The 24,915-nt window shown below is 35.5% G+C and overlaps 1 protein-coding gene across 4 annotated transcripts in view; it reads right to left on the bottom strand.

Moving 5' to 3' along the window:
- Window positions 1–24,915, bottom strand: part of LOC120628446 (optomotor-blind protein-like) — a 158,981-nt gene that overhangs the window by 10,080 nt on the left and 123,986 nt on the right. For 3 of the 4 annotated variants that reach the window (XM_039896822.1, XM_039896823.1, XM_039896825.1), the window contains 2 exons: window positions 2,447–2,593; window positions 1,578–1,654 (listed from right to left, as the gene is read on the bottom strand). In XM_039896822.1, coding sequence (XP_039752756.1) covers window positions 1,578–1,654; window positions 2,447–2,593 — 224 coding nt within the window. Of the gene's footprint in view, window positions 1–1,577; window positions 1,655–2,446; window positions 2,606–24,915 lie in introns of all 4 variants that reach the window. The other variant, XM_039896824.1, reaches the window with a different exon arrangement.

Genomic DNA, 24,915 nt, shown 5'->3' with positions numbered 1-24,915 from the left:
AATAAATATCGCTGCTCTTATTCTCATATATAGCCTCATATTCTTAATTTCTCAGAGTAGGTATGTCATTATCGTACTTATTAAATAAATAATAATAATATTATAATACCAAACTATACTTTGATAATATCGCCATCTAGCCCCTAAGTTTGCGTTATGGGTAATAAGGTGACTGATAAATCTTTTAATGAATAATATAAATACATACTTATTATATCCAGATAAACACCCAGACACTGAAAAACATTCACGTTCATCACACAAAAATTTTCCAGTAGTGGGAATCGAACCCACACATTGGACTCTAAGAACAAGGTCGCTGTCCACTGCGCCAATCGGCCACTAATCGTTACGTAAATGTATTTCTTAATAAGCAAATCATATTCCTACAATTGATGCAACGGTTTGATTCGACCGCGATAAAACCTGTCGATCGAGACGGGCACTTAGATATAATTTGTTGCATTGCCTGTACACTAATTGACTTCTCGTTGAATTTCTAATAAGTTAGCGGAACCCAAAGCCATCCCCGCGGAGGGCGCTATCGAATTATGCGGCGAAAAAACCAAAGCCGATTTTATCGCGGAAATCCAATTTTCTCCCTTGCACGCTAAAGACGTTGGAAAAAGCGCCAAGTCGTATGACTCCACCATTTTGAGCCGTTACCCGCCATGTTTAAGCTCGGAACACGAATAAGGAGGCGCCGCATTGGTTTAATTTGAATTTCGAACGGCGCCGGGCGTGTTGGCGGGTACGTTCAGAAACGTTCGCCCTAATTAATTTGGAGAGATCCACAGATAAAAGCTAATTTCGTTAGCTGTTAACTTTACTTAAATAGTGAACTGTTTTTGCCGTCATTTATCTTACGCCTTTCGGGTGTTTGCGATTGCCACCTACCAAGAGGAGTTTTTTATGCTCGAACCGGTTAAAATTAACTTCGTGACGCGAGCAGTTACGTTTTTAAAGTTATGATTTATTTTTTGTTTGAGTAAGAATAATTAAAATAAAACAAGGTTTATTCTGATTGTTGCGTAATTAATAAGATTTTTTCTACTTAGTATATTTTTTAATTTACTGGCCAGTAGCACGTGTCCCAGGGTCCACCCAGCATTGTTTTTAATAGTAAGCTTTAGCATTGTTTCTAATAGTAATTCATGAGTGGAAATATTAAAAAATAATCTTTCTTAATGTAGCCCTGCTTAGGTCCATTTATTTTTTATTTTATTTTTTGCTTAGTAGTCAGTGGACTAACTGTATCACAATCATAGGGTTTAATCTTTCTATATACTGATATTTTCTGTTACTGTCCTGCTCCCTTACTACCATTGATAAAGCAGTTTTATTTTAATACTTTTGTCGTTTTGCTTCAGAATAATATTCCTCATTATATGGGCGTCAAGGTATATCATATAAAACTATAACTTTAACGTTACAAACTTTCGTCTTGCTTTAGGAGTTGGTTGTAAGCCCCCAGTAAATTCCGGCAGTAACAGGCGGATGTAATCATAAAGGGTAACTGTTATAATTGGATGTACGGAACCCTAAAAAATAGGGATGGTCTGGGGTTAGATACTTACTTCTTCTCTCGTTTCCCCGCCCCCGTGTCTCGGAAGCCTTTCGCGAAGGGGTTGTTGTCGATCTTCAGTTGCGTTATCTGTAAACGAGTATTACATTAAAACCTCCTCCATCCTATAACTACCTGTTACCTACTATACTGGTCAAATATAAATTGATTTAGATTTTTGTTTTTTTTTACTCAATTGAATAAGAACTGGTGAACAGATCTGGTGAACAGAACTGGTGAACTTGTTGAGATCGAGAAGCAAAATTAAAGAACTACAGAAAAAAATCGCATCCGATGAAATTGTTTGGCAAACAGTTTAGTTTACTCCTGCGTTGCTGGCCAAAAACTTATAAGGCTCATGGTAAAATTTGGGCGAGCGAGACGGACATAAGTCCGATTTAAAAATAGCATACACTTGTGCCCCACTGTCACAGGGGCCAACGGACTCGTCCCTAGTCCAAAAACTCCAGATTATCCTACGTCAGTCTTAAATAGACGTCTGAGTCCACCAGGAGATGTCCTTACTTGACATTCCATCGATGTTGTTAACTCTTTGCAAAGCTTCGCCCTTGCTACCCTCCAAATTAGCAAAATGCCTACAATAGGCATTTCTCACAAGACTGAATAACGGCTGTAAACTTGACAAAATGTGATGTTGGAAAAGAGCTGTGTTTCGGTCTGAAGGTCTGGTTGCTTGTGCAATTACAGGCTCATGTGTCATAACACCTGGCGTTGGTTGGTTACCCTGGACACAGGGTGGCACGATGCAGGACGGTTTCTCGCATGCTTTCCGAAGTACTGCTCTATTTACAGGCGATGATTTTTCCCTTATTAACAGCTTGGTCCGTCAGTAAATACGATTAAAAAAAACTCCTTTCTTACCTTCTCGTTCTGGTATGCGGTGACCGCGATGAACTCCGTCTCTTTGAAGACGTACGTCCTGAATGTGGAGTACGGCAGCTTGAGGATGTCGTTGGCCCGCACTAGATGGAACCTCGGCTGGTACTTGTGCATCGAATTCAGGATCGTCTGCGTAACACACTTTAGACAGCTTAGGAACTTGATCGAATCATTCTTCAATACGCGCATTTTAATAAAAAGAAAAAGAAACACTTTAATTCACGCAAATCTGCGAAACATAAAGGAAACGAAATGTTAAGAAGTTTACAGTTAAATATATTGTATTTTATTGCTTACAGCATATTTTAATCATACTTCAAATTATATTAATTACGCTTGCGCTACCCCGTTTTACGCGAATTTGGAGATACTCGGTTTTTCTTAGAGCTTGTAGAAATGCGCCAGCATGATCAAGACATTGAACAAATTGATTCGTTAGACCCAGTTGACAATGTAAAAAATGTACGTTTTTTTATTTCTAGTAACGTTAATTGTTTTAATTATCTTAAAATTGTTCTAATTAACATGTTTCTTCTAAATTATTGTTTTCTTTAGACTCTGGTCCGATTACACAAACTTTATACGTATATATTATATGCAAGGTTGTTGCCCGACTTACGCGAATTCAATTTAAATCCGGGTGGGAATCATGCATTATTGTATTTAAAACTGACTGTCTATTTTCTTGGTCTTTAGCTTTAGCAAGTTTCTTTTATTTAATATATATAGTAAACCAATACATAGGTATTTTTGGCCCGATCAGGGAATCTAGGACCTCGTCCTTTGACATACTAACCACTAAAACAACGAGGCAATAAGGCTGTCTATAAAGAAATTAAATCCCTCACCGAAGAATAGAAAGAAAATTATTTAATGACAGTAGTATATTCACAAGCAATTTATAAATTCTCGATGACACATTTTTACGAAACCAAGCCGGTCATTATCTAATAAGGCACCGAAGAGCTACCTCTGTTTTAACCTCATCAATAATACAGTCCCGCTGTTTAAGTATTGCGGAGGGACGAAGTTTGCAGTTATAGCGTCTACAGACGTGCCAACAAGTCGGGTGAAATTCCAACATATATGTGGAAGGGTGATTGTTTGAGGTTGTGTATCGATCTTTAATAGATGCAACTTTCATGGATCACTATAGGCGAATGTTTATTGAGTTAAAGTGTCTTCTGATTATTAACCTAAATGTAACCTGTGGTAAATGGATTTTTTTTCAGTGTCAACTTATTTATTTCACAAAACAAAATAACTTTGCGTTAGTATTAGTAAAAATTTTATAGTTCTGTCTATTATAATCTATATGTAACTTGTGTAACCTGTGTAACCAATCACCACAATCACAAGTTTTATTACTCATCGTCTTAGTAAATAATCAAAATCCTAAAACATCTATTAACCGGTATCCAACCAGTTATTTCCAAACAAATTTGCGATGTGAACACAACTGTAGCTGTCAAATGATGCGTTTGTTTAAACATAATCTATTGGTAACTTAATTTACAATTGACTGAAGGTCTGAGACGGATTATCTAGCCGTACAAACTGTATCTGTTATTTAATTTAAATTGCAAGTATAAATTAAGTATAACTAACGACCTCTATTAAAAATCAGAAGTTGGTACGTCCATAGAAACTGTATTATGTCGTTATGGGTCTTTATTGCAGGCGCTGTTGAATCAAACATGAGGAGATCGCGATCAGATATAAAGGTGGTGGTTAAGGGAAATCGATCCTTGCTTACCTGCTACAATAATTGTAGCTTAGCTTTTTTCCTTAACTGATACTTCGGCATGGATAATTAGTGTAATAACATGTATCAATGCTTACGTTTTTTTATAATAGATTTATAGCTAACTAGCTTTCCCCGCGTGTATGATTCGCGTGTAACTACCATACATCACAAATGAAATGAAAATGAAATCACTACCTTCCTACTTCTCATTGCCTACTATTATTAATGAAATAGTTTGGATGGATGGATATCGGTTAATCAATCACAGCAAAACGGCTGAACTGATCTGGATGAAAAATTGCACAGAGATAGACGATAGCGAGGAATAAAAATAATTATATTTGAGGCACCTGCCTACGTAGTTTTATTTAATAATAGATTCTGCCCGCGAATTCGTCTGCGTGGACTTCAGAATTGGGTCTAAAGCTTCGCTCGCTAACAATTTTTAATCTTACCACGGAACTATTTGAGAGATCGCTATAGAAAGAACATGTCCTTTTCCATAGTATGGGTGACATGCATACCAACGAAATTTAGCGGCTCAGCTCGTAATCAATTTTCAATTTTCAATTTTCCCTCGGGAACTACTTAAGGAATCGGAATTAAAGGTAGCCTATGTTTTTTTCCATGTCAAAGGCTACATGCATGCCAAATTTCATCCAAATCCTTTTTGTCGATTTGCGCGATTGAGTAACAAACATCCATACTTTCACATTTATAATATTAGAAGGATAGTAGGATAGTAGGAATCCAATATTATTAAAGTGTTTCAAAAAAAGAACAAACTCAAGACGCCTACCTCTTACAGAATTAGGGTTGTCACAAATTCGGGCTTTTTCATTATTATAATGACAGTGGGTGACCCCACCGTGCGGTTAGTAAATTATGGGACATTTCGTTTTTCCCTCGGCCTTGGATGGTAATAAGTGGGTATGACGTGCACTGTTAGGTTGAATCGCTTTAGTAACCTTAACATACCTATGAGAAAACACTTTTGAAATTAAGTTTCTTAACACACCTACGAAAATCGATCAAGACAATAAGAAAATATTAAGAAGCAAAAGAGGTTATATTTATGAGATTTCGAAATCCTTTTTTAACTGTACTTTTGTGCTTCACTTGTCGGGTTTACCATAGCAACTATTTTAGCACAGAAACCTCATGGAATACGGTAGCGAAAACCTTTTAACAGCTCTATGACACGGGTTTTTCAGAGCATCATTTAGCGATATTTTTGCTAGATTTGTCTGATTTTAAAGAAAAGTAAAAATATTGTTCAGTGGTGCTTATTATTTTGTACACAAATCCCTAAACTAAAATAGTGCTATCCTTTTCTACTGCAAACATTGTGAAAGAGACGCAGATACGAAGCAGCGTCAAGACGTGGACAATGCTTCATTTTGACCTGTCAATTTGCTTCAGAGATTTTTAAATTTCCAAGAAGTAAGGCCGGTTTTCAGTCCAATACAAACAAAAATGCCGTAGAAAAGTGGTAATAGCCTGGTGAAGACTTCGGCTGATGAACTGAATATGACTTGCTTTGTCGGTGAAGTAATACTGCATTTTAGTGAGTTCTCTATAATGCTCTCAAAAGGTGAGTGAGGTCTACCAACCAAGAACTTGGCAAGCGTAGGCCTAAACACTTCTTATTCCGAGAGAAAACACCACGCCCTGTAGGCATGTAATAGGTTGATACTGATGATGATGAATAAAATTAGCGTAAAACACTACTTACGGAAGCAGCAGACAACTTATTTATTTTCAAAATAAATAATGTATTACATGCGTACAAACAAAATGGAATACGCAGACTCGTTTACACTATACAGGCGCGCTAAGTCACGGAGATGTTTAAGTATTTAAATTAAGATTCCACGCAGCCGTAATCTAGATATGTAGGTACAATGTACATCCATTGTTGTTGCCGTCATAGATGCTTTTGTATTGTAAAAATAATGTGTTTGTATGCAAAATGTACATTAAAATTCCTAGCGAGGAGTCCGCGCGGACTCCCTTTGTAAATCAATATTCAAGGGCCCGGTTTTACTATTAATTCTATTAAATTCTAGTGGGCCGGTATTTCAAGTAATTCCCCCCTTCAAGAGTTCATTAAAGCCGAGTGCCGAGTTGCCGACTAGAAACATGTTAATATTGCCATTGTATTGTGGACGCTGTCTGTTGTGTATAAATGACAGCAGCGTTTAGTTTATAATAGTTCAGGTTCTTGCTCTTAAGTTGTTAATTAACTTGATCTGGCGACATTGTTTTAAAGTTTTAATACGAACTGCAGTCAAGTTATAGAAAAATAAATAAAAAGTGTCCCACGCCTTACCATAGACAAGCACAGCTTCTGTTAAAGAACTAATTTAAATAACAATGTTTTAATTTAAAAATATTTTTGGTTGTAAGGTGATATACCTTTGCCATTTCCCGGCGGGAAAGAATGAAGAAGTAAAAATAAAAATATTTTGACGTCTTGTATGTCAGAAAGAAAGTTTAGGTTCTTTTAAATTCTTATTAATTTTCTTGGAATCAAACATGGAAAATGTTGTTTGTTTAGTTTCTGCGTTTATTTCTACTTCTTATACTTTTACAGTTGCTAAAATTGGCGGCGAAAATTTTTATTTTTAATATCATGAGGAAAGATTTGCTTGAAATTAAGCCGATTTTAATAATTCTTTCAATATTAGAATCATTCGTTTTGCCAAAAGCTTGATAGTTGCTTGATACGCGTGATGAGTTGACTTAGTGGTCCATACATCTACAATGTTCATCAAAATATTGATTTTCAGTAAATCTAAAAAAAGTAACGGGAACCATATACCTACATACCTGTCTCTTACTAATATGCAATAATTACGCCTTTTAAATTGAAAATAATAAAAAAAAAAATACTTCGTTATTTTATTTTGCAAAGCATATAATTATTTCCAAAATTGTCTGTAGTCAACACTGTTAGTATTCCGTTACTTTATTCCAAAATTCCCAAGGGACCAGGAGTTAATACAAACTAAGACTAAAGCGAAGCATGGCTGTATTTATCACAGCCATGCTTTGCATGCTGGCTGCATGGCTGTACTTACAGTTAGTTTATTTTAGTATGGATAGTAACTATGGACAATAGTCCCTTATGCTCTTGAAGTCCCGTTGACCGACCGTGAGACAAAAGCCAAGCGCATTGGAACAAATGATTTTTATTGACTAATTGCTTCCCCCAACGCGACGTATGATTAGTTGGAATTGCTTTTAATTTGATCAATCGCCTGATGAGGCGGGCATCCGTTCAGATTGAACCCAGATTGAGTTTCGCGTCAGTTTATTTTCATAAAACAGTAATTAAAACAATAAACGCGCTCGCGCCTCTACCTTTTCGTCAGGGGAAGAGCAGATTCTAAAGACCACGAGATAACGGAACTCCATTTCAGAATATACCAAACTAAAACACGGCCTCAACTTTTCCATTCCATTTCCATAGTTTTTGCATTGCATTTTTAGTTGTGCTTTGTTTTTTTGATCGAAGGAAAGTAAAGATCTATTCAAGATTAAAATGTATCAATTAATTACAGTTTGAAGTGAAATTTGAACAATTTTCAATCTCTAATCTAGGAAATGAATAAGCTCTCGAATCGTTCCTGTCGGAATTTTGTAGTATTTAGTTTAGTGGACTAAATACAGTAATTGTATATTTAAATTTTGATGTTTTTTATCTGTATCTGGTTTACCTTTATACGCTTTTATACATAAAGTTTTAGTTAAAATCCTAGCAAGACTGTAAGAATAAAGTCTTTGAACTCACGATGAATACCGGCATAGTCTAGACAGCGGTGAGAAATGCAGCGAATCTAGGTTATGTAGGTCCCCTACTACTGAGGCTAGACAGGGCCACTTCCTCGCTCTAAGGCACGATTGCTCTGTCTCAACGGCTTCGTCAGACCACTGTATGACTATCTTAACTAAGTATACCTATACCTAGCATGTAAACATTATCATCATCACTAACAAACCTTTACCAAAAGTCAAAGTCAAAGTCAAATAATTCTATATTTCGATAGGCCCACATAGATGGCATTTTTGACGCGATCGTGGCATATAAAATGTGGACATGTTAGTGAGATGATACCGATAACTACATTCGTAAACTTAAAATTAAAGCTACGATGGTTCCAAACGCGCCCTGGTCTAGGAAAAAGCTTACAACAAACTAAGCCGGGTGTTCTTTTTGTTATCACCATCTCACGTCATTTAACCCTCTACAGAGCAGGTGTCTCCTCTTAGTCCACCACAATGGCTAAGTGCGAGTTGGTAGACTTTACACACCTTTGAGAACATTATGAAGAGCTCTCAGGTATTCATGATGCATTCCTTCATAGTTGAAGCAAGTAATTCTGTCAAATGTAAGTATTGCCCTGCAAAAGTGGCGTCCACAGAACAGGTTTTTTATTTTCCCAGTCAGGCTTCACGTACCTACATAACTACAGACAATGTTAACTTATATGATACTTACAAATATTACGTGTAAAAAGCTATCAAGATGATACAAAACAAAACGCGCTTTCAAACTAACGAAGCGGTTCTCTAAGACGAGTCCATTTCAAGAACGATAACTTTTAAATAGTTGATGGTAGGGTTGGCAAAAACTCTTAGTTGGTACCACAGAACGGAACAATTCTTACAAACAACAACGATCGGTGACCGATTTTATGTCGACAAAAAGTAAACATACTGATTGCAATTTTGAAAAATACACGACCAAGAACAAATCGGAAATATTGTGGCATAATTATCGGTCCGATTATTTTGTACAAAAAGTATGACATGGACGTAGTACATGGACATTTTTAGGAACATGTAAGAGAATCTTATTTTGAAGATCTGTCCTTCGGAATAGAAGAATGGATTGTCTCAAAAGATACGACAATACGACAGATACGGATACGCTTCGCTTGCATTGTTTATACTGTTTACTAAACTTTTACTATACCTACTAAAATGTTTAAGAGTTCCAGCCTGTATATGCGAAAAACTTATTCCTTTTTTTTATTAAAACTATACGTTCAATCTTTCAAATGTTTATCAGGTTTGCGATCCGGAGAAATGATCCTTGTGGTAGGCTGGTATAAAAAAAACACATGTTATGCGTAGTTAAACTTATAAAGTCATAGACAATTTTTTCCCCAAATTTGTCTGAGGTGTTAAATTTTTCGACAGGCAACCCTAGTGTATATAACCTTGTGTCTGCCTTAATTACGACTCTTTTATTCGTCCGTCCAATTTCTTTATTTTATGGTTGGACAACAAATTAATATGTAAATGGGGATGCACGGTGGTCCCACGATGATTTCACTTGTCGATTAAAAATAATCGACAAAACCGCCCGACTTTTGATAACAGACTTAAGTGATTCACTTAAAAGGACACGCCGGAACTCAATTAGGTTTATGTATTGATGTGTAAACTTGTATACGCTTAGTTTTTTTAGGACTGATTAAGGCTCAGAATCCCAATTTAACAATTAAATATGGTGATGATAGCATATTTAATTGTTAAATAAGTCAGTTCCATCTTTTAAATATGTATATATAATAATATTTTATTATAAATATATTTAATTTTATTTATTATAAGGTAATTTTTAGTTTAAATGTTAGTATCCTGGTTGTGTTGTTATTTTCGCGATAAGGAAAAGAAAAATACGTTTGCGCATCTTTGCTAAAAAAAAACCAAAGTAGGTAATCTAAACTCGACCATAGGTTGAGCACCTATGGTCGAGTATCGATATATGTATCAACATTTTCAAATTTTCTCTAACCTGCATTTTAATAATTTTAACTAAAAGGCAGCAATAAGCACAGACCGGTATTATAAAGAAAATTTAACAGTGTTTTTATGAAGGTAAAACATTATATTTACCTTCTCATTAACTTGTATGCCTCGGGTATCGATAGTCGATAATAATTTACGGCCTGCACTAACGAGACAAGTTCGGCTAACAAGCGAAAGATGGCGCCAGTCGGTGCGGTTCCGTTTCGACACGGACACAGATAATAAAATAATTGTTGGACGTTGAAATTAATAGAGACGTTAACTTAAACAATATCGATAATTTTCGATTCGAGACGTAACACTTAACACAGAATATCACGTGTTAAACGCGTAGTTAAGATAGTTGTGATAATCGCAGAGTATTTTTAGAACATTACGTAGTAGTACATATCTTAGTGGATTATACAAGATTACCTCTGTGCTGTAAGGTAAACCGGTCAAGTCACGTTTATGTGCGAGAAATATTGATAATATATGTCTGGAGGCTTCGGCCGTGGCTAGTTACCAACCTATTAAAACGTGGTGCTAAGGTGCAGTTAAGAGCTAACTACATGTTACTATGCCGAAAACTGGGTCGGTGTCTTGCTACGGAGTGCGTTTTATGACCACTAGTGATAGGTCATTACCATCATCATCATCATAAACCGATTAATTACCGAATGAGAAGGGTTTTAGCCGTAGTCTACAACGCTGCCCAAGTGCGGATGGGTAGACTTCATACGCCGTTGAGAACGTTATGGAGAGCTCTCAGCATGGAGTTCGTTTAATCCAAGTGATATTTAAATTTCTTAAATTAATAACGCACAATTCCGAAAAGTCAATGGTGCCTGCTTCATTGATAGGTAGTAGATACTCGTTAAAGCCCACACACCCGCATTGGAACAGCGTGGAGGATCTAAGCTCAAAATCTCTCTTTCTCTCTCTCTAATAGGGGGCCGGTGTCCAGCATTGGAAACTAATAGGCTAAAGATGATGAAAGTACTTAAGCATAGAGCCGGATTCACATAAGACTTACGTGTCGTGACGCTAGGATAGATCCATAAGCCTATCAGTCTGACACGTGTCACGACACGACACGTAAGTCTTTGTGTCAGTGGCTTAAATCATTTATTTGAAGTATAGGTAACGAATATCAAACGCTCGACAAAAAAATCATGATTTGACAACTTAATAAAAAAATTTTTTTGTTAAATTCCATTGCGCTACTGTGCAAATGTCTATCTCGTATATTAACCGTTATTTTTGCATGGCTGGTCTAAGTCCAAGGTTTAAGAGTTATGCTTATCGTCATCATCATCATTAGTCTGAAAATGTGATCGAGCAAATGTGTTTATTAGGAACTGTGCCTTAACGGTAAAACATATATTATAATATTATAATATTTACATATATTAGTATAGTTGAAAAGGTTAGGGCCTTAACACATTTCTAAACGTCGACTGGTAAATTCACCTATTGAAAAATTATTATTTAAAGATTACATTTCAAATTAATTTGAATCCGTCCGGGATAATTTAAAGTAAGTAAAATGTTAAATACTTATCAAAACAAAATTTGCTTATCGTCAGGAAAATTGCATTCACATAAAAATTGGCTTTCAACGATTATTGTAACATTTTAGCGATATTAACCGGGACTGCTGCTTGTTTAACTTGCTCTGCCAGGCACGGGGATAATAAACACCAATTTCCCAACTCCAACATATAAATTAGGATTTCCCAAATCTATATAGCCAAGAACCGAACCCTGAGTGGCAAATTATAACTTGGAGCTAAAGTGCGTGCTTAACTCTCGGATTCGATTTGAGTTCTTTAACTAGATTACTTTTGGGGATGGTCTCCAATTTATCCCTAAAATACGTATTATCCAACTGATAAATTTGTACCTACATAATGACTAAAACCTCATCGAAAACGGTTCTGTAGTTATTGAACAAAAATGGTAACAGACTTGCCATCTTGTTTGAAAAAAAAAAGTCCGGCAATGGTGCTAGCGCAGCGCGCCTCGATCATTCCTTTTCTTTCTACTATATAAAATGCAATGGCACTGCAATTTTAATTAAGTGAGAAAAGAAATAATGCGAGCAATATTTTGCAATTATTATCCAAGCACTGCGATGAATAGACGTATCGGATTTCATAACAATTTTTTGTAATAAAATACTTACAATGTAAAAAGACCTCGAGACTAAGCTATTCGTCTCTAGATGGCGTTACTTGTATGCATACTTGATATTGTGCGGTTTTTTCTCTGTGATGCTATGTTCATCAAGAAGTTTGTTACTATTATGAGTTAATACCATATCTAGTTATTATTTTCTTAGTATCGTTGGAATAAATACGATTTTCTTCTTGTTAATAAATAGGGCGTTATTGGAATCTCAAACGTTATTTTATAGACTGTAAGGAGACGAACGTGAGTTTTATATTAAAAATTGTTATAATGAATGTGTTTCTGCTCATTCGATTGCAGTAGCACGTCCTGGTCCTGAACGCACCGCGTCGCCGGGAGCCGACTGGAGCCGACGGGCGTCGCCCCACACGTTCGCGCCAAATGGCTAATTCGCGCGGTAAACATACGCGCCATAAGTCATATTAACTAACCAATAAAGGCGGAGCCGAACGAACTGCACTTATCTCGCTCTAACAAACTAGAGAAACCCACTGCGACTGTTTGTTTTTCCTTTTACTTCCTTTGAAATCTTATTTTGAATTTTATACCTATAGGGGCGTGGATGCGGCGATGTTGCATATTATGTCGCTCGTTCTCTCCCGGGGAGTTGGCGACCGTCTCACTCTGGCTTTTTGTGATTTTAATTCGCAGAACGGCATCGAGACGTGATTCGAGTCTATAGAAGTTTTTTATTGCAAATGTTCGGAATTCGCTGGAAGGAAAGACGGGATTTCGGCAAAGTCCGGGCGCTTATGCAGTATCGACTGAATTCGAACATCGCCTTTATCCGTTGTTCCGTCTCCGGGGTCGGATGCAACGCATTGCCCACATGTTTGTAATATGCACCGAGCACAGAGTGTACGTAGCGCATTCTATGTATATATTTAAATCTGTAGGTGGGCAGATACTATATTCATGCTAATATTCTGTTCTGCCAAATTATACTATATGCTCGCATTCTTCTATTTTTTTAATCCACAAGACGTTATCCCTTGACTGCAATTTCACCTGGTGGAAGGTAATGGTCAGGCTAACCTTTTAGGGAGTATGGTAGTCCATAATTAGTTTCTACGCGAAATCGCACCGTAACACTTTATTCCTTAGCGGGACATCTTTGTCGGTAGGGTGGTAACTAGCCACGGCCAAAGCCTGGATACCCGACCAGACCAGATAAAATTCCGAAATAAAAAATTCCCACAACACCCCTACCGGGAATCGAACCCGGGACCTCCTACTTAAATTCATAGCGCTCACCGTTGCGCTAAAGAGGTTGTCAAACCGCGTTTATTACGTTTTTTTACAAACCGTTTGTTTTTCTTGGATAAAAGTAGCTTATGTCTTTCCCTGCCCTCTATACAAAACAAGTTGAAGGACTCTAGGAAGGTCAAGAAAACAAACACCATTTAGCATTTTATAATAATAATGAGGATTTTATATTACCTACCTAAGTACCACCTTTTACCAAACGCCAAGTATGACTATTTGTAGAGACTCTACCGCAGAAATAAGCATGGCGATAGCTTCCCCGGACGAGCTCTGTCACAAAAAGCTCCACTAGGTAATACCGAAAATAAAAACCATCCAATTTTTGTTTATAAATGCTAATGTTCTGTTTAACAAATACTATCCCTACTTCCCTATCCCTATCCCTAGTAATGTTATAAATATCAATGTAAGTTTGCTTGTTACGCTTTCACGCAAAAACTACTTAACCGATCCTCATGAAACTTTATACAAATATTCTTGGAAGTGTTAGAAATAATGTAAGATACTTTTTAGCCCGACATTAAGCTCGGTTCCTTTGGGAGAGGGGGTGAAAATGCTTGACGATATTACACCATAACTCCGACAAATTATAACCCCTCATGTAAGGCTTAGCGATACTGAATACTTTAATTTTTTTTAGATCTACAACTAAATTTAATGCCACATGAAAAACATAATCAAACGCAGACGAAGTCGCGGGCAACAGCTCGTATTATTATAAACGTATTGTTCAAATGTCAAAAAAATCTAATTAGTCTCATATTAATTTGGTATTGGAATCTAATAGAGATCATTGGAGATTGATTGTTTGTATGTTTTAAAACTCTTTTGCATAATAAGTACAAAATACTTACCGTATCTCAGACAATGTTATATGTGTATAATTTATTTACTTACATAAAAATGGATCTCGGAATTTTCTTTTTGTTAATTCATTTGTTTCAAGTAGGCTAATATAAGCATTTTTGAAACGTCAAGTCTGTAATGACTCTACCTCTTGTGATGTGCTTCTGTAAGTGGGAACTACTTTTACAAACTTCTCACCGAAGGAATTGCGTGATTTAAGTTTACATGGTGATCGTACAGCTCTTTTCTGCAATATACCTTAATATTGTACGGAAACGACATTACTACGTCCAAAAATATAGTTTTCCTTGTTAGTCGAGGTAAGAATCATAACGATTCTAAAGAAGGTTGGACTTCAAAAAAAGATTTTGAGTAACGGAGGAACATCAGTGGAGTGCACAGGGTTTTTGACTAGGATATGCAGATGCCATAAAATGGAACAATCCTTCGCAATAATGGGTTATACAAAAATTTTAGGGTATGCAAAGCTTTTGTGCACGTATGAAGTGCACGCCGCTGAGGAACATATAAACCTACACACACCTAAACACGTTACCAGTAGAAGAAGAAGAAAACTTCTATATTGCACATACAAATAAAAAGCTAGGTTAACAAAACAAACGATAATACAATATATATGCGCAAATTCGCCCTTACCGAATGAACGACCAGGTATATATTTAGCCCAAAAAATGAGAGTGAAGGTGCATAAAGTCATTTTTTTGAGCTTTGACCTTGAATAATTTTTTTCCATAGGTACACGTTAACGATGGGGAACTTTTTAATATTACTTATTTATAATTATGTTTTTAAAATAATTGTTTTATAAATATAACCTAAAATAAACTATTTAAAACTAAATAAAATCTAAAACTTCCTTGAAACCACCGCAGCGAGGCACAGTTCCTAAGATGCTGGCGGCATTGCCCCTTTGGATGGCCAAACCAATTCGTTGGCCAAGGTCGCTGCCCGCACTGCAACTGCCCGCTTTAGGATCAACGGTAGACTCGATAACCCTTTTCGATAATTTTTGAAAAGAGCTCTTGCCTCCGGACCCCACGGTCAAATTATGTTTTGAACAATTTTACGGATTTTCAGCTTGTTTGGACTTTATGCACCTTCGAATGTCTAATTGACCGGACTATAATGAAAGACCGTTTAAAATCAAAGGCTCAGTAAGTAGGTAGGTAAACAAAACACATTAAATGCGTCGTTAAAGCTTCCCATGGAAGTTGATCCCTTAACCTACTTCATAGACGTGTAAAATAAAAAGCTATGGGTTTTTTTATGGTTTTTTTCAAACGAGATTACGTCGGCCATAGGAGCCGCCGATGTGTCAATATTGACACTCGCTGTTGACACGCAAACCGTCTTAGTTGCGGGCAAACAAAAGGGTTCACTAATGCCCTTTTTACCACAAAAAGCGTTGACAAACATGGGGGCACACAAGACAGGAACTGATGTCTGTCTGTGTATATGCTTTATTTTTATTCTTAACTAGCTGTTCACCGCAGTTTCACCCTTTCTAACAGCCGTAGCCTTATGTTATGTTTTTCCTATATTAATAGTATAAAACAAGTATTGCGTAACAAAAAGTTAGCTGAAAACCTTTTTCTTTTATAAAGAAAACAGCTGTTGCCCGCGTTCTTTATCCGCATTTATTATGATCTTTTACAAATCCAAAGTTTGTTTTTATGACATAAAGAGTAGCCAGTGTTACTCTCTGTTTTTTGAACTAACTCTACTCCAAAAATCAATTTGATTAGTTGCTAAGTTAGAGCGTAAAGTAAGGACAAACAAACAAACAATTTGTTTGTCTTTACTTTACACTTTCGCATTTATAATATTAGTTTGAAAGTACGATTTCTACCATCAAGTAACTTCTTATTTTGAAATATATACCCATGTGAAGCCGGCGCGGGCTGTAAGTAATCTATTATTTTACAGTTTAAGAAAAATGTACTCATATACGTAAACTTAACACTCGATCCGGCAAAGGACGCCTAGAGAAAATTTATACTTTTGGCTTTTTCGCCATCCCCACTTTAATTAAATCTAAGAAATAACTACTTTATCTTTATTTAAATTGATTACTTTACCAAAAAGTATATTCTATGATCCCAGGAAATGTATTATATCTAAAGAGCAAAAAGCCTAATGTCATGGATTGCTGGGAGTCTACGGCCGGTCTAAGTCATGGGAAAAGGCCAATATAGCCTTTTCCGTAACCCGTTCCGCGTAGAAAATGGAATCGCGATCTGAATCGCTACTTTATCTTGTCATAGAATAATTGAAAAAAACTTGAATGCCTTAATATCAAATAACATCAATACCTACGATCTTAAATCTGACATTAACATTTTAATTCACTATACGGAATAACCTGTAGTCAATTCATCATTCATTGTAATCAGCGTTAACAATTCGATAAATTCAATCAACCTTTTTTCAGTTATAATCTGCGTTATATCTTTATAATCTGCGCTTTGAAAACCATAGCTAATTGATTTAAAAGCAAAAAAAGGTTGTTTATAACCAGGTTTTTAATCTATAGCGAATTCTAAATTTTAAAAAGATAAAGTGAATAAGGCACATTACGTCTAAAAATTCAAACCCGTGCGACTCATATTAATTTTGTATTGGAATAGAAATCATTGGAGATTGAGGATGGAACTCCTCAACGGACCACAGCAAATGAGTCCTAATTAGTTTCTTTGTATGTTTTAATACTTTTTTGTTTTGTAAGTACAAAATACTAACCATATCTCAGACAATGTTATATGTGTATAATTTATTTACCTACATAAAAATGGATCACAGAATTTTCTTTTTGTTAATCGAATCGAACAAAATTCCTCATCGCGCAAACGAAGTTTAACATGCGTATATATCGCATGTTAAACTAAAGCTTGTAACACTAAGAACGTAGGATACTATTTATCTCAGGAAAATTATTTATTTATTTTTGTATTTGTACCAGATGTCAGTGAATATGTCAGTTAGGTACTATATGAGGTCAAAGCCGTAGGCACAGCTAGTTAGGTATATATTGTACTTAATTTGGGTATATCCAGCTGACAAAGGTATAGTAAGATCATGACCATTGCTTGAGCGTTAATCAGGTAAAAAAGGTTGTTTACAATCAAGTTTTTAATCGAAAGCGAATTCTAAATTTAAACAATCGTTTCGCGTTGGTCGAGGTGCGCGGACGCGGGAGCAAATCCATTAGCGATTAACGAGTGATCGGGCGGGCACTAAATTAAAATAAATATTTGCCGGCAGCGCCTGCTCACAAAGAGAGGCCGCTTTCATGTACGCCGACACAGGTGCCGATGCCCGCCGTACAGCCTATACACACGAGACCGTCTTACATCTCCTGCACGTTCACAAAATCACAGTACAAAAGTGCTGGTTACTCTACACAACTAATCAACTGGTTGATCTTAGCAACTTGGAGCACAACGATTGTTTCAATTCTTTAGACGGATATCAATAGTTAAGAACTATGCTCTCTTATTTATGGGCCACTATTTGAAACAGACATTTTCTCCCATAGGAGAAAGAGGTATATTGATTACGGCAGCTTAAACCCATAGTGGTATGGACCACCGAAGCACCCGAGTGAAATAACACCTTCCAACGCCAACATCAACTGAGGGGGTAAAAGAAAATCTAGACGGAAAAACTGCTCAATTCTTAGTTCTGTAGATAAACATATTACGACTACTTCTTAATAAGAAATCAAATTATATAATAATCTAGTTACATACAATACCATTATTAATTATTATATTATATTGGAATACTAGAACCGTTGGCATTCTGATCCAACGCATTTCTTATATCCTAGGCACTTAATAAACTGGAGTACACATAAAATGTACGCGTTTACATTATAAGACAAGTTAGAAAAAATGTAGTGCAGGTTGGAACGTAAGTTGGAAGTTAAAGTTGGAGCTTTGTGTAGGACCTCGTACTGTCGTGCACTAAGAAGTAAGGACAATCCTCCGATAATCTTGCCTTTAGACTGTGCTTTTCTATTCATACTATCTTGGGTCGATACTCGATAACTACGTATGGTTCGAGTGTTCATGCAATTTGCTGCAGATATTTTCTATCGCTTTATTTGCATTTTAATTTAAAAACGTGGGATGGTTTAAAATACTCGTATGTGTAATGCGTATAGATGTGTTCATGGCTTTATATTTTGATTTGAAATATTATAATTTAACTTAATACTATAAAAACCGTTTTTTGTTTTCAGGTTTTTAAACGTTAATCCCCAGAACTACCGGTTAGCCGAAATGAAACTCTATATGTAGTGCTAATTGTATATGCTATATAACATGCTACAGAACTTGTTAGAAATATAGAAAGAACACTTTGACCCCAATAAAAGTGTAGAGATACCCATCTCTACGTGATCAAATGATTACTAAAAAGATCTGTAGAACCTTCCCGAAGAATCGTCTTTACCGACATAGCTTAAAAGCTGCAAGGCCGAAGTGGCAATAAATAGACGGTTCTGTTGGTTCATATCTGGCTTACGAAGAAGAAGAAGAAACAGTTTATTGCATGTAGAACACACAGGAAAAGAAACAGTAAGGAGTTAACAGTAAAACACAATATAGACATGCAAAGGCAGCCTTAATGTTGGAAGCAATCTCTTACAAGCAACCTATAGACAGGACTTACAGCAAGAGAACGGGATATGGCCAAGATTGTTGTAATATATATACCAAAATGTATACATACAAATACATACATCCTTTAAATAAATATGTGTATCTAATATGAAAATTTAAATATACATAATATATATATATATATATATATATATATATTTATTTTTTAATATATAATTTACAAACAATAATAAAGGAAAAGTTCAAATGCCATCACTTGAGTGAAATGTGGTATAGTAGTCTTTTAGGAGACTCTTAAATTTAGGAATTACTTCTACGGAACAAAACTTCTTCTTGTCGAGCTATAGTTTAGGTCATTTTCATTTATAGTTTTAGTTAACGGTTCAAGTAGATGGCCCACCTCATGGTAAATGGGAAACCAGCGTCTATTAAACCCTGTGCCCATCAACAATATCATTCCCGATGGAAAGCAATGATGCGGTTTAAAGCGCGCTTGCCTAGAAAATGCATTTGCCTTGAAGTTGTATGTGACCGGAAACACCTATACCGGAAGAGCGTTCAAAACCTACCTCTAGGTATCAGAAACGTGGATGATAAGCGCTTCGTACGCAATCAGTGAATGTCAAACACATATACCACAATTCACGGTGTCTCGCTGTTCTCTAGTAGAATGGGGCCGGAGATTCCCACCATACCAAACCAGAGAAAATTTTGAAATTATAAATTCACAAACTGTCCCAGCCAGAGATTGAACAAGTGACATGCAACTAATAGTAACACAGTGCGTCATGGAGATCGTCAAAAAAAGGCCTATTTTCACGTGTATAAGTGGACGTACCTACCCACTACCTCATACCTAATTAGTTAGGTACCTCACCTTTTGGTATTGTACTTCGTTGACTTTTATGACACTTTTAATAAATAAGTTCGTTTCGTAGTTATACGTATCAGTGGCATGCACTGCATACATGCACAAAAGCACTGCATACCCTAAAAATTTTGTATTACTTATAAAGGGGAACGATTTTTACATTTTATGCCATTTTCCTTCTTTATGCACACCCTGGTCAAAAACCCTGTGCTACCACCACTGATACCTATACCTATTTTATCAATAATTTTTTCAAAAACCTATTTTAAAACCGACAATACAATCAAATCAGTCAATAAAGGTAAACCATCAAGGGTCATTATTCCGAAAATACTCGAAAACAGAATAAGCATCGATAACAGGAAGCATAAAGTAGTCACCGATACCGAATTCAATACGTGGGGGCAAATAGGAGTACGCCATTAAAAACCAAAACCACTTGTTTTTTTTTTATTAAACAACGCATTGACATCTGATATTTTAAGCCCGATAGATATGCTGTGTAAGTACAACCTGCTTGGTACGGCGGCGACCATAGATCATAAATCAATAAGTTTGAAACTAATCTGTCTTGATAGATAAATGCTACCGATATTTAAATTGTAGTGGATAATTGTAGTGGCTTTATAAATATTAATTTATTTGTTTTATTTAAATGTAACAGGCTTTAGGAATTACAAGCGCACCTTCTTTGTAGCGCTAATGGTTAGCTAGTAATACGGTTGAGCACAAATTCTTAATAATTATACTGGCAGATTTAAAAGCCGGTTTATATCGTTCCTATTTCTCCCTTAGACAGATTGCAATTACCCCATAACGTGGTTAGAAATAACAAGGTTTTCAAAAACCTTAAAGTTTATATTAGGTTAATTTATAATTATTTTGCTTCCATTATTATGATAAGCTATAATAGCTAGATTACCAAAGTAATTGTTGCAATAAAATCTGATTTAATTTGTGACATTCTTGAAATATTTTTCGGGGATTAAAGTAGGGTGTTCCCAATTTACCTACTTCCCTCTACTTACTCTTCTTTTCCCAATGCAAATATTAGTGTACGAGTAAGTAGGTAAAAGCACGTGGGTTTACATTTCCGTGGTTCAAATAAGTAATATAAATTGAATTTTGACACCAGCACCTTTTCAATTTATACTAAAATTACTTTAAATTACTTTGAATTTGGGCCATTTCAAAATCAATTATTTTGGCAATAATTCTGTATCTTACTGACATTTACTGCCTTCTTATCGGCTAATCTTTTCTAACAAAGTCTGTCAATTTAAGCATCAAAATTATGCAACATCTTATTTCCTCTAACGTTCGACTATAGTCTTAAATGTTCAAGAGCCCAGAGCCGTAAAGCAACATAAGCAAACAAAAAAACTTTTCTTAAGTTCAGTTAAAATTTCTTGAAATAGTACGTGAATTCAAGGAAATTTGAATTGAACTAAATAAAAGACGCGAAACGGGCGCTTAGCATTTGTTTTATTAAAAACTCTTTAACTGATTTTCTGATCGCTAAAAGAAAGAAGTGGTGTATCCACTTCCTTCTTTCGTCCAAGGAGTAATATGACAAGGTTAACGTGGTTATTAGGTACTTTATGTTTTAATCATCAAGAATCATTTATTGATGCCATTTTATAATGATAAAGATGTTCTTCATTCAGTGTTACATGCAGCAACGTAAATAAAAATCTTACTTCAATAGTGTCTCCGCTTAAAAATAATATTTAAATTTAGTCACAATGTGAAAATAAATTAAATAAGCCAAGTGTCAAATTATTATAGATTGGTTTCTTCGCCTTGGCCCAAAATTACATTATGTAAAAAAAAGTTTGAAGATATTTTAATTTTAAAATTTCAATTATTTTTACAAATATATATACATTTGATATGAGGATCATATAGTGAGAGCCGTAAAGTCAGTTGAATAAAAAATAATCTGGATAATTCTAATTTCAAATGTAGTTCCAGTTTATAGGATTTAATTCGCAATGTAGAGGTCAGCAAATGTAACAGAGGGAATGCCGAATTTGCAGTTAGCGCGTATGGCTTTTAGCTCCAACAGAAGTGTTAATGTTTGTTCGGGAAGTCAAACAGCGTTGTGCACACAGCCTTTTGCGGCATGAAACTGATATGCCGACAGAAGTAAATTATTTTTATGTACCGCTGAATAACAAACCTCTCTGTTTTATTTTTTGGTGTTTGCTTATCTTTTATAAATTATTTTCAAAAATTAATATTAACATTCGCACCCTACGAATGTACACTGCTTTGTCTTTCGTAGGCTTAGGTAACCTATATTATAAACTAACATCGAGCTGAGAACAGGTTATCAATATCGGTATTAAGCATTGAACGACAGATACGTGATAATCTGTTCAGTTTGTGGTTTATTATTAGTAAGTATTCGAGAAAGCACGAATAGTCAAGAGCTTTCTTTACCCTGGAGTTCTAATCATCTGTTGCTTGATTCCCCCTTGGTGGGAGATCCGTTCCACATTGTTCTAAAGGATGTTTTTTATTATGATATCTTTTGAAAACGTGTAAGGTTTGTAAACGAGAATATAAATAGAAAGACTCCATAAAATGTGTTTTTTGAATTTAACTTATCAAGAACCTAACCTGAAATAAAATTACGTTTAAATATGTACCTAATTAATAAAAAAATATCCAGCTTGATTTAACTATTATCTTTTAATCCAAATATGCATTTCAAATAAATACAAAGGATTACGAATGGAACGTAGGGAAGTTTTCTAAACTCAAAATAATCACATTTATGTGTGAGTTACCAGATTATGTGAATAGCATCCACATAATCTGTTAACCATATACTTAGATTTTACCTTAAAAAAAGTGGCTAAAAATCTGAGATATCCAACAACAGATGGCGCTGTTAGTCTTATAGAAAGACTTAATAAGCTTCATTGCTTCTTGCAGCTGTTTTCTTTAGCTCTAAATAGAGAGCTAATAAATGTATTATAATACAAAAGGGTAGATAATAATATTTGAGCATCACATTTATAAAACTAAAATAAGTTATGGATTAGCTCAAAACTATTTATGAAAAGTATGTACTAGAACTTTGATTAGGTACCTTTGTAGATCATTGTAATTAACTAAATATTGAATCAATATTCGAATTAATTTTGTTGGTTATAATAACAGTCTTATGGAAGGTGCTATGATTCTAGTAGAGTCTATACAAGGATCTGGCTGTGCCAGTGTTTGAAAAAGTCACTTGATTTATTAATTAGCTATCTCCAGTACCACATACAGGTTATATAGTTATTGATTAATCAGTCTTATATAAGTTGTATATGACATATAACCACTGCCAAGCAAAAGTCTACACTACTACCAAAAAGTCTTAATGCAAGAACAAACAAAAATCTAAAATAAAAAATAAATACAAATAATTATCTAAAAGTCGTGGTCACATATAATTTAACGTCTGTCACCAAACAGTTAAAGTCTATTAAGAATTAAAAAAAAAACAAAGCAGTTTGGTAAGTGGTGAAGATCTCGAGGGTCGACCCTCATAATTGAGGGATACGAAACAAAGTAAGAGCATGATAGGGAGAAAGTTAAGACACATTAGAATCACTGATGCACCTACCTCGGGGAAGATCAGCGAAAATGATACACATTTGAGTTTTAAACCTCCTTTGATTTCAAACGATTAAACGATATTGTGTCCTACTTGTGTGCCCTCAAGTGTACTCGCAAATGTTTGCGTTAAAAGAAAGTTCTCAAGTTAACGACTCCCTTTTGATGTCGATCTCAGATCCTATAATCTCACAAGCCATAAGTGTCGGAAACGTTTTCCATTTAAAAATCGGTTAAAAACAAATGTTCACATTTCGCTTAAAACACACAAAGCCACCGAACACTTAATACCCTTTCTAGTTCTTCTAAGGAAAAGGGGCTAAGAGTTCCAACAAAAGCCTTCAAACTATTAAAACAAACTTACCCTTAAGCACAATTATGAAACATAGACAATCCACCGACAGAGGCTGAACAATTTTTGCAAAAAGCGTTCCATTTTACGCTCCCAATTTCCAATGCATTAAAACGCATTTAAATGTGGAACAGGATTTCATAAAGACGGTGGCGCCGCCAACCGCAATTAGACGTAACATCAAACTATCGCACACCAATTATACTGATCCCTCTCAAAGTACAAAGAGTTCCGTGTTGGGGGTCCTCATAGATCTGTTACAATAATGTGCCGGTGATTTTATACTTGAGTGATGGTGCTCTAAGCGGCCTCGGTAAAAGGCTTTTTATAGTTTTATACCTTCATTCACTATACAACTGTGCTATAACCGTTAAGTATACCTCTATTAATACTTGTATGCTTTATGTTTTCTCTACTAGTTTAATAATAATAATCGGATGGGATTCAAGATGTTTATGAGGAGAGAAAATTAAAACGGGACCATTTTAAGTTCCGCGTGGGAAGATGCTTCGTGAGCTTTTCGCTACTAGAAATGGTAAAGATTTATTTCCATTCTTTTTTCAATAATATGACGAGATAAATATTATTTTTAATAGAATACGTACCTACTGCGTATTTCTTAGAAAATAAATATGGAGCCTTTTAACGTTTGTCCATCTCAAAACTTGACACTATGGTTTTAACGATGGGATGCTAGTTCTTACAGAACAAGCTCCCGAATTCTTGACCTCTCTTTCTTTTGAGAGAAGTTTCTGGACATAGACCCAAGGTGCTCCAATGCGGTTTGGTGGGCGTAAACGATTATAATCACAGTGATAATAAATGGGACCCAAGGCTTTACAATCTCTCTGAAGCACATACTTAGATTCCTTTTTTTGGTTGCCAAATTTAAATAGTATGACTTTTGCAAGAAAGGGAATTTTTGTTTATAATTTGGTAATGCTAAAGCTAATGTTGGAAATTTTGTTGTTTCTGTTTCGCTCTAGCATAAGGTTTTAAGCAGGGTAGGCATCAAGCCGGAAGATTGCATAAAATTATAAAGTTCTCCTTCTAAATAAGTTGTATGAAGTGCAGGCACTCATTTGGGTAGGCAGTGCATTGGTGCATCTAGGCACG

This window comes from Pararge aegeria, chromosome 12 (genome assembly GCF_905163445.1).
Source record: "Pararge aegeria chromosome 12, ilParAegt1.1, whole genome shotgun sequence".
In the NCBI taxonomy this organism is placed as follows: domain Eukaryota; kingdom Metazoa; phylum Arthropoda; class Insecta; order Lepidoptera; family Nymphalidae; genus Pararge; species Pararge aegeria.
This window is presented reverse-complemented; position numbering and strand designations above follow the sequence as displayed.